The sequence below is a fragment of the Cricetulus griseus genome, chromosome 8, assembly GCF_003668045.3.
Source record: "Cricetulus griseus strain 17A/GY chromosome 8, alternate assembly CriGri-PICRH-1.0, whole genome shotgun sequence".
NCBI lineage: Eukaryota > Metazoa > Chordata > Mammalia > Rodentia > Cricetidae > Cricetulus > Cricetulus griseus.
Window position 1 is genome coordinate 78,222,919 of NC_048601.1, and position 10,671 is coordinate 78,233,589.

The window sequence follows — 10,671 nt, forward strand, 5'->3', positions numbered from 1 at the left end:
CTCAAGAAGCTAGCCACCAAAACACCTAACAATGCAATTAAAAAGTGGGATGCAGAACTAAATAGAGAATTCTCAACAGAGGAATCTAAAATGGCTGAAAGACACTTAAGAAAGTGCTCAAAATCCTTAGCCATCAGGGAAATGCAAATCAAAACAAATCTGAGATACCATCTTACACAGGCCAGAATGGCTAAAATCAAAAACACAAATGACAGTCTATGCTGGAGAGGTTGTGGAGAAAAAGGAACATTCCTCCATTGTTGGCGGGAGTGCAAACTTGTAAGACCACTTTGGAAATCAGTATGATGGTTTCTCAGGAAATTGGAAATCAGTCTACCTCAAGATCCAGCAATTCCTCTCTTGGGCATATACCCAAAGAATGCACATTCATACAACAACGACATATGTTCAACTATGTTATTAGCAGCATTGTTTGTAATATCCAGAACCTGCAAGCAACCTAGATGTCCCTCAACTGAAGAATGGATAGAGAAAATGTGACACATTTATACAATGGAGTACTACTCAGCAGAAAAAAGCAATGGAATCTTGAAATTAGCAGGCAAGTGGATGGAACTAGAAGAAACCATCCTGACTGAGAGCCCTCATCCAGTCGCTGATGGAAACAGAGGCAGATGCGCACAGCTAAAAACTGGAATCCAGTTGCAGAGAGAGAGGAGTGAAAAACAAAGAGGTGGAGACAAGGCTGGTGAAACCCACAGAAACAACTGACCTGAACAAGGGGGAGCACATGGACATCAGTCTGGGAGGCCAGAATGGGAATGATCCAGATCCCTGAATGTGGATGTCAATAAGGAGGCCCCAGCACTCTATGGGGCCCCTGGTAGTGGATCAGTATTTACCCCTGGTGTAATAAGGGACTTTGGGAGCCTATCCCATGTGAAGGGATGCTTTCTCAGCCTGGACACATGGGGGAGAGCCTAGGCCCTGCTCAGGATGATATGACTAACTTTGGGGATATCCCCATGGAGGGCCTTACCCTCCCTGGGGAGCAGAGGGGAGATGAGGTGAAGGCTGGTGGGGGTTAGGGAGTGGGGAAGGAGAGGGAGAAGGGATTGACATGTGAAGCAGCCTTGTTTCTAATTTGAACTAATAAAATAATAATCTCTTGAGGGGAAAAAAGCACTTTATATCTCTTAGGACCAAAGGTATAACGGAAGAGTTCAGGGATCTGCATCATCTACAGACTTGAGGCAGACTGGGAAGAGCAGATATAAAGGGTTTGATTCAAAACAATACCTTGAGGCAGGAGGATGTGATAGAACACTGAAGCTAGACCAAGAACAAACCTATGACACCTGCCCAGGCTATGTAGTCTCTTCTAGAACCTGCTCTTCCCTCTGTTATGAAACTACTATTGTAGTATATTAGTGAATTCATAGGGAACAAAACACAATTATTCCTAACTGTAAATGGAAGCAACTGGGTCTGATGTTGCTTTCTGAATGCTGACTCTACTCCACTGGTTTCAAGCCACTCAAAATCTTGATCATTTTGGAAGGAAGTAAAGAGGCTTATGTGCTGGGTCAATATGGAACAGCAAATGAAATAGTCTGATGGCTGATAGAAGATGCAGACCTACACCAGCCTGACCTAAGGACCAAAACTTTTCATTGTTGTTCTGGGATCTGGGATTCTCATTAAATTCTAAAGTATTTCAAAACTGAAAAGCTCTCTCTCTCTCTCTCTCTCTCTCTCTCTCGCTCTCTTTCTCTCTCTCTCTCTCGTGTGTGTGTGTGTGTGTGTGTGTGTGTGTGTGTGTGTGTGCATCTCTCATAGTGTCTGCTTCCCTTGCTATGTTGCTATCTTCTGAATTCCACTCACTGATGAGAAGACGAGGAAGTAGAGCAATATACTTAAGAAAAAGTTGCTCATGTAAGAACCAGTCATCAAAGCAAATTATGCTTTCCTTAGATACCTTTTATTAAGACTGGTGTTCTGTGTATTTTCTGATTACCATTATCAACATAAAGGACCATTTTCTCAGTTATCTAAGTAGCTAATCTTCCATCAACACTGATGACTCTGTGCTCTGACTGTAATTATTACAAAGCAATGGGATCTTAGTCTGCCCATTTAAACCAAGGACTTCCTGGTAGCCCTACCTCACCTACTTGCTCATATCAGAGTTTGTTTAGCCTGAGCAAATTCTTATTCCTCGCATTTATAAGCACTCATAATTATGAGTTTAGCTTCAATCACCCAATCCTTTTATATTAGATAGTCCAGCAGTGTGGGCTTTGCATGTCCTATACCAATGCTCCTGTTGTCCAGAGGCAGCTACTGTCACTGGCCAAACACATTGCCCAAAACCCATGGCCTGCAAAAAAAACAAAGCTAGGCCTTGAAACCAAGAAGCTAGGTTGTTTCCTTCTCACTTTATGGTAGGGTAAGTACCAAAAGTGTAAATGAGACAGAGAGTAACTTTCAGGCATAGGTCCATTTAAATGGGCAATGCCAAGGAGTCCATTGGAGACTGGATTACATTTGTGTTCAAGGAGGGAGTTGTCTGCTTGACTTATATATGATTCATCACAGGAGCCTGGTAAGGCAGATTAAAGTTATTCCCCCTCCCCTAATGAATCTATGTGTCTTGGGTTAGAAAAACAGCTGCCATTATTGGAAAAAAAAGAAAAAAGAAAAAAAGACCGGCCATGACAGCTAGGGCCCTGGGCTTTCAGATGTCTCCTAAAACACAAAGAATGATGCCTGCTCCTTAATTGCTGTGTCAGGTGGGGCCTGGGGAATCCAGGATTCCTCCTAATCGTACCTCCTCCCCCCTCCCCCCATTAACAGCCAAGTTCCAAGAGTTAGTAGGGACGATGGGCCAGCTCTGGAAGACTTTCTACAAGACCCAGACAAGCAGTCAGTACCCCAGGAGAGGACAGGCATGGGGCGGCTTCTGCAGCTCAGACAGAGCTTCATCAGATCTCTTGACTCTGCAGTCCGAATAGCTTTTAAAGTGACCCCAGACTTCCACTTAGTAGTGTATAGGTCTGCCTTCAGGTAGAGGAACCTCTGGGCCTGCCTGGGGAGACGCACGAGCATGTAGAATGGGTCTTGCCTCCTTAGAGATTTGGCACAGAATTTCAGTTTGTTTTGGGACCAAAAATGGCAGAGCCGACCCTGGATATAAAGGAATCTAAAGATCTGTGTGCTTTCGTTGTTCTTTAAAAGCAAGACAGACAAGTGAGGGACGTGTGATTCACAAGTGGAAGACAACATCCATGGACCAAAGTCTTTTCTATTCTCCTCTAAACTCGGGATAGTAACAGTATTTTTAAAACCCTTCAGAGTAGCACAGAGTGGGGGAATAGTGTCTTGAGGTGGAAAGGAGAGTGAATCTCCAAGCCCACTGAGCTCTAAGCCAGGCGGCTGGCGGGTAGCGTTTCTCATCCCCTCTAGCTCTCAGAGCTCGGGATGCTCTGGCTTTCTGCTCTTTGCTGGTTCACTGCTTCAGGTGCCACAACCCCAGCGCTGCCGTGGGCCCCCCTCCCCTCCCCTAGGCTTTGCTCCGCTCAACATTCAGCAAGCTCGTTTTCTGGCGGGGCGGTTGCGGGGAAGTGCAGTGGGCAGTGGCGGCTCCCGCTGCGCAGCTGGGGACCAGAGGGGCCCCGGCAAGTGCGGGGAGGCGGCGAGAAGCTCTGGCTTCTGTAAACTCTGCCAGTGGGAGGCCGAGCAAGGCTGTCTACGAGGAGGAGGCAGAGGTTGAGGAGGCCGGGGAGGGTGACGACGGTGTTAAATGTGGCCGCGCAGCTCCCCGGGGAGCGGCCTGAAAGCGAGTGCGCTCACCAGCTGACAGCGCGTGCTCCGCTCCAGACGCTCCGCACCGGGGCCAGGAGTCTCTGCCAGCCCCTCTATTGTCAGCCGCTCTCTAATTAAGAAACACTCACATTACGGCAAACTACCCCCACGCTTCTTGGTTCCTGTCCTTTCCTTTATCTTCCCCCGATTTCTCTCCTCCCCTGCCTCTCCCCTGCGTCCTAGGATTTAACCCATTCACCGCTCTCTTAGCCCTTTCCAGTTAGGAGCCTAGACGGGAAGGGATGACTTTCTGCCTGGGAGGCCGCTAGGCCTGGTGGTCAGACTAGAAGAAAAGTACTCAAAGTTTTATTTTAGCTCCTCCTCCCTCCCCCGTGTCCTATCCCCTCTCGAGAAAAGAACTGCAAACATTTCAGCTACCACCTGTCCTTGCCGCGGTCTTCACCTCTCTTCAGCAAGTGCCGATTTTCCTAGATTGCAATGGACAAGTCTAGATTGTAGCTGGCGAGTGGCCCTATTCTTTTCCCCTCCCAGGTCTGTCGCTGGAGTCTGCAGCAGATCAGATGAAGGGGATCATCTTTTTCTCGAACTCTCAAGTTAGCAGAGGAGATGGCAGCTACAAAACACACTTTAGTCAAATTACAACTTTTGGGCTCTGTTATAAATCTCTATAATCCATAGAAAGGCCTCATGAAAGCCATGGTCTCCTGCTGGTTCCGAATGAGGAAGTTACTCCCCCTCCCTTTCTGGTAGGTCTGCCATTAGCAATGTCCCATGAAGAACGTGTTAAACTTGCCAGTTGCCAAAAAAACAATCTTCCTTCAGCTCTCCGTGAAATCAAATAAGTTTCCAAAAGTGTGGTGAGCCAAACCTCTCTGCAAATAAAAATGTTGGTTGGCGGAGGGCAAGGATAGAATATAAAGCAAACTGCTTAAAGTATAGAAAACTGTGGAAAACACCAGCAGCGTCCCTAAGAACTAACCCGATTTATCTATCTTCATTACTTTAAGAAGCGCTGACTCTTTGTTTGTTTGGGTGATATTAAGCATGCCTAACTTGCGTACATAGTTGATGCCTTTGCTAGTATCTTAGATACTTGGATCTGACTTTGGAAGGTAGAAGCTAATTGCTAATAATGGAGAGAAAGGAACCAGTCAGCATGGCGGGAGTGGTCTGGCATATGGGGAATGAGCGCTCAGAAATACTCAATATTCAAGTTTCCAAAATATTAATGAGATTATAGCAACCTGCAGCTATATGTTACAGCTTGTTAGTGGAGTGGAAGAGAGGACGCTGCCAAACATTTGTTATGCAAACTTCACTGCGAACCTTGGAGTGGATCTCTTTCAAAGAAATGCCTCCATTAGGAAGAAAGAAAGAAAGAAAGAAAGAAAGAAAGAAAGAAAGAAAGAAAGAAAGAGAAGGAAGAAAAGTAAGGAAAAAATAAAGATGAAAGAAGAGGTTAAAGTTCTAATTTAAACTCCGAGCACTCAATTTGTCACAAAATAGTCTGATTTTGTTCTCATCTGGATGAGATAGAAGAATTTTTTATTGTTTTCAATCAACATAATGTAGAATTGAAGTTTGATATTCTGTTATGGTTGTTTCCCTCCTGAGAATAATCAAACAAGACTTCCTTACTGGAAAAGTTGAGGTTCAAGTTCTGCTCACTGTAGCAGCAGTAGCCCATCTGGACCTTTAGACAGACATAACTCCGGACCATTCATTTTGTTGAAGAAGAAATTTGTGAGATCCTTGATCTGGCGACAGTGAACACAGAGGCATAGCTGTGGACACTGGTATTTTCTGACTGTGTGATTAGCTGTAGTTTTATCATCTATAAAAAGCTCTGTGAAGGAAGATGCTTCCTGTTTCATTTCTATTTTCTCAGAGTCAACGAAAAGAACATTAATGAGATCCTTTTCCTCGTTGGCTGACACAAAAATGCGTATGGATGCTTTTTTATATTGGTTGTTCTTTGGGAGAAAATACACTTTCCTTTCACTTTCTCATATTTCTAGCATGTAAGAGAATACTAACCACAATGCCTGTGCCAAAGCACAGCACACACACCTAGGAAAGACCACACCAAGTCAAATAACTGAAAACACATAAGAGATGGTGCTCTTATCCTGAAACATGCTTGTCTGTTTTTTGTCTGGTTTGCATATTAAGAGAGAAATGGAAATGTGTCAAAAGCAATTGTTTTGTTTTTCCCCAGCAGTACAAAGATTCCAGATGTTTATCTTAGTAGGTGCAAAAGGTTATCTAGGGGCAGGTGCATTGTTCCTGCCCTTGGAAAGTGTTACTTGCCACCATCCACTCCTCCCTGTGAGCTGGCTGACAGAACTGCTCAAGTTCCCTGGGCAGGCTTTCACTGAAAGTTACCATACCCTGAGTTCTACAATTCTGCCTCAATGGAAGAGAGCCCACACTTGTTGGGGCAGTGTTTTCTCTACAGCTGCAGGCTCTGGAGCTTTCCATGTGTCATGGTGATGGGAGTAGGGTACATGAACCAGCAAACTAACCTCGCCTCATTTTATGGGGTTCATTCAATTTGTTATGCCAATGACAATGAAGTCACTTATCGCCCACCCCTGAAGTTCAGAGATCTGTATCTGGCAGAGTATCCTGGGAGCTTTAGTTTAGCGAATAGTGCTATACCTAAATTAGCCAATCAAATGCATCACAAAAGTTCCGATTTCTGCTCCTTACACATGCATGCTGCATTAGTTTTCCTGAGATCTCTGATCTTGAGATCCCAAAATAGACTCTATCCCATATGGAAACCAGTGATGAGTGTCATAGCTCACTAAAGTTCCTTCAGCTGACTTTAGAATGTACTTGACTAGCTTATTCTGGGGACAAAATAAAGGCAAAGGTTAGTTCTGAGTTGGAAGATGTGAAAAACCGGATTGGCAGTCAGCAGAAGCAGCCGCTCGTCTAGCTTCTAATTATTGAACCAATTATTGCTCACTTATCTTTTCACTTAAGTTCTTTTCCGTTGTCTTTTTTCCATCTTGTAGGTAGCCCTCCCCACAGAGAACTTGGGTTGTATTGTATATCTGAAAAGTTTTCAGCTACTTCTTGTGAGAATAAATAGGTAATCTCAATGATATTAACCAGCACAGACCAGAGCCCTGGATACCGAAGTCGCTGGCTTCTCCCAGAGATGGAGTAAGAAGACTGAACAAATGATCTGGCCACTAGCAAACCATGCTGCAAAGCTGGGTATGTTTGATTTCACAATCTATTGGTGTATCCGATGTTACCTGAGGGTACCAGGTTCGAAATGTTCTTCAAAACAGCAAATCCCGTAATCTCATGTCTTCAAATCACTTACAAATTATTTTTAATGATTTACTAATATAGAATTCATGACAACTAAAGTTATTTTTCAACTTTATTTTATCATTTGTAAAAGAACATACATAAAGCAATGGCAACTGGATTTGCTAAGTCAAAATAAAATGATTTCGAGTAGAAAATATAAAAAAACAAACAAAAAACAAGTAGAAATAGGTCCAAATACTCAATAATAAATAAGTTTTCTAACATTAACAAAGCAAAACAAAATTGACCAAATGACTTTGACACTACATGGTTTTGTTTTAATTTTCATTTGTAAAAACAAACATTCGCGAAGTGTTTAAGAATTTATGAGTGGCTGTGTTTAAAATCAAAGGTTGGTCTGCAATTGGCAGTTGAGTTTCTTCGAGGCAGAGCGCAGCCAGTGATGAAGAGCTTGTGTTCTAGGTCCACTGAATACACTTGGCATTTGTGCTCTACAGAGACCTTTATCTGGTCCTGTCTTCGTCTAAGAACTCAGTAGTTCATGTTCAGTAAAGCACTGAACGCGAGTCTTAAAGCCTTTGGAAAATAACTTCGAAGATTATTCTAACTCCCTTACTTGTGAGTAAGCGAGCGCAACACACGAGAATGGACGCCCGAGGTGTAAAATAGACGAAACCCAGACCAGAGACAGAGACATGACTTTTTAGCAGCGTATTGGCAGTATGGACTATAAAATGATGCTACGTAAAGGTACATATAATGACACTGTGTCTACGTACAGAGGAAGCAGAAGGCAGGAAGGAGGGAAGGGGTTTGGAAGAACCGCAGCCAACTGAAGTCATGTCGTTGCTAACAACGACCACCACAGAACAAAAATAAAAGGGTGCGGGGATCTCTGCTGCGGGGTTCCGCTCGCTGGGAAGGGCTTTTGGTTGTCTCAGTTTTCCAGAAGCCGTCGGTCGCCTCCCTAACTGGCTTCATCGGAGTCACTGTAGTGAGAGTGGGGGGAAAACTCTCCGTCGCTTCTGTGGGATCTGGGAGATGTTTTGCTACTGTCCTCCTGTACTGGCTGCAGGATGCTCCCGGGCAGGGAAGGAGACAGGTCCTTCTGTGCCATCATTGCAGTTAGGGCCCGGTCCTCGAAAGATGGGAAGTGTAAAGCGTCCAGCTGCACCGAGTAAGCCCCGGCTGAAGCTGGGGATGAAAAGCGAGTCCGGCAAGCCCCAGGTGGGGTGGGTCGTGGGCCCCCTCCCTGGGCCGACTGAGCCCCGGCTGCCGCGGAGGCGCTAGAACCCCCTTCATAGGTGGCAGCGGCGCGTAGGTGATGGTGGTCATTTTTGCAGGAGGCTGCTGGCGGCGGTGGCTGATCTCCGACACTGGGAGTCTGTAGCAACTCTGACAGGGCGTTGATGTAGATCTGGGCCATCTGCAGGGTCTCGTATTTGGACAGCTTCTTGTCGTTATTGAAGGACGGGATAACGTTGCGCAGCTGGTCGAAGGCGTGGTTCAGCCCGTGCATCCTGCGCCGCTCCCTGGCGTTCGCTGCCAGCCTCCTTTGCTTCTGTACCCCGTTCACCTGTTTGCTGGAAGGGGCTCGCTGGCGGCTGCAGCCCAGCTCGTCCACCACGACCCCGCCCTTCAGCTTGCACAGTTGTTCCCGCACTTTCACCGGCCCGGGGCTCTTGCTAAGGCCGCCGCAGCCGCTCCTTCTTACCAGCTCGCCCTGACTGTCAGCCTCGTCCCGGGGTGCCGCGGTCTCGGAGGCACCCAGCTCGGGAGAATGTAGCAGATACTGGGCGGCGCGTGCCGTGCAGAGGCCCTGCAAAGTGGGAGTCAGCCAGGCGCGTGGGTCGGTGCTGTCCAGGAGGGACAGCTCTGCCGGGTAGACAGGATGGTCTCTCGCCTGCAGGGTAGCAGGTGGCTGTGGCGGCAGCTGCGGGAGGTGATGCGGCTGGGAATGGCGGTGGTCCCCCAACTCCTTCACCTCGGCCCACTCTTCTGCATGCAGCAGGCGGGACATCTCACAGCAATGGCTCGGAGGTGAGGTGTTAAGAGGAGGTGCTGGCAACCCAGTTCAACGAAGGGGGAAAGCCCCAAACAACAAAACCCTTTCTGGTCTCTTCTGCTATGTCTAATTCTTTTCTCTCTCTCTCTCTCTCTCTCTCTCTCTCTCTCTCTCTCTCTCTCTCTCTCTCTCTCTCTCTCTCTCTCTCTCTCTCTCTCTCTCTCTCTCTCTCTCTCTCTCTCTCTCCTCCTCCTCCTCCTCGACCCTCCCCCTCTCACTCGGAGATCACACACCAGGTCGCGTGCAACGAAGCTTCTCCGGTTGCTGAAGGCGCTGCGCCCCTTTAAAAAGCGGCACGCGCCAGTGTATCTCCCCCGGCTCCCCTCCCAGCCCCCTCCTTGCGCCAGTCGCGTGTCAGCTCAGTCAAAGAAGGGGGCGGGCAGGCGCGTGCGAGGAGCCAATCAAAGAGTTTTTACACCCAGAGAAAAGTTACTGAGTGCAGAGGACTCCAGCTCCCGCTCTGAATCCGCCCTCCACCCTTTTCCTCAAGTGAGTCCAGGAAATTCATATGTTAATTGGGGGGCTGTAATTCGATTCCTTAGGGTGTCACCTCAGTGGCCGCAGGGGTGCGGGACTTGGGGGAGGAGCGGGCTCCCGGCTGGTGCCCAAGCTACCGGGACTCAGACGAGCTCCGGATCTGGCGGCTCTGCGCCAAGCTGGAAGCGCCTGGAGCCTTCGGGGCTCCAACAACTCAGAGAAGCCCACTTGCCGTGAGATCCCTCCAAGCCGGGCTCACAGCACTCATGAAACTCGTAAAATCGCTCTAGTGCAAGATAATAGAAATAAATATACATAGGTGTGCATAAAGCAGTTACCCATTGTATATCTAATCCGTGGAAGTGTTAAGTGGCATCTCATTGAAAATCAGAGCAAGGTGAAACCCCCTCGGGTCTTGGAACGTATTTCCTAATTTTACCACATCTGCGTCTTGGTACAGATCATACTTCAATTCGTTCTGTAGTTTTTTGTTTTTTGTTTTTTGTTGAAAGTACGTAACAAAATCGGGATTGCCCCAGGCCGCTTGGAGCAGGATCCACACAGCCTTAAGTCCAGTCGGGGTCTCAGTCGGCAAAGAGCTCTGCCAAAGGATACTATGGTAGGGCTGAGATAACTCCGGGATCATGCAAACAGTTTCAACACTCACAGCGTAGGACTCATAAATTCAGAGCCACAGGAGGCTGGCGGAATTAGTGCAAAAGGTCCTTGAGTTCCTTGTGATGTGATTCTGGGCACTTTGAAACTGCTGCCTCTGGAGGCTCCGGTTTACTAGTGCGCGTGGCTTCTTGCGCAAACGCCCAGAAACCACAATCTAACCCACCTGTCCTTTTCTGTTTAGTTAGGGTGTGCACTCCCTCTATAAACGGCTCCCCTCCCACCGCATTAGCCCCCAGCCTAGTGTTTCTCCACAAAGAACCAATCAGAAACTCCCTGGCCCGGGACACGCCCCAGCTTGCGTTTGGTGCTCTCCAGTTCCCGGCTTCTCTTCTGCTTCGCAACCTCGGGGCACTCGAGTGGGTGGCAACTGTGGC

At 47.3% G+C, this 10,671-nt stretch overlaps 1 protein-coding gene across 1 annotated transcript; it reads right to left on the reverse strand.

Annotated features, from left to right (window-relative positions):
- Positions 1–8,044: 8,044 nt before the first annotated feature.
- Positions 8,045–9,097, reverse strand: Atoh1 (atonal bHLH transcription factor 1). The gene has a single exon (XM_027430241.1). The coding sequence runs from the start codon at positions 9,095–9,097 to the stop codon at positions 8,045–8,047; it is 1,053 nt and encodes a 350-aa protein (XP_027286042.1).
- Between the last annotated feature and the right edge of the window lie 1,574 nt (positions 9,098–10,671).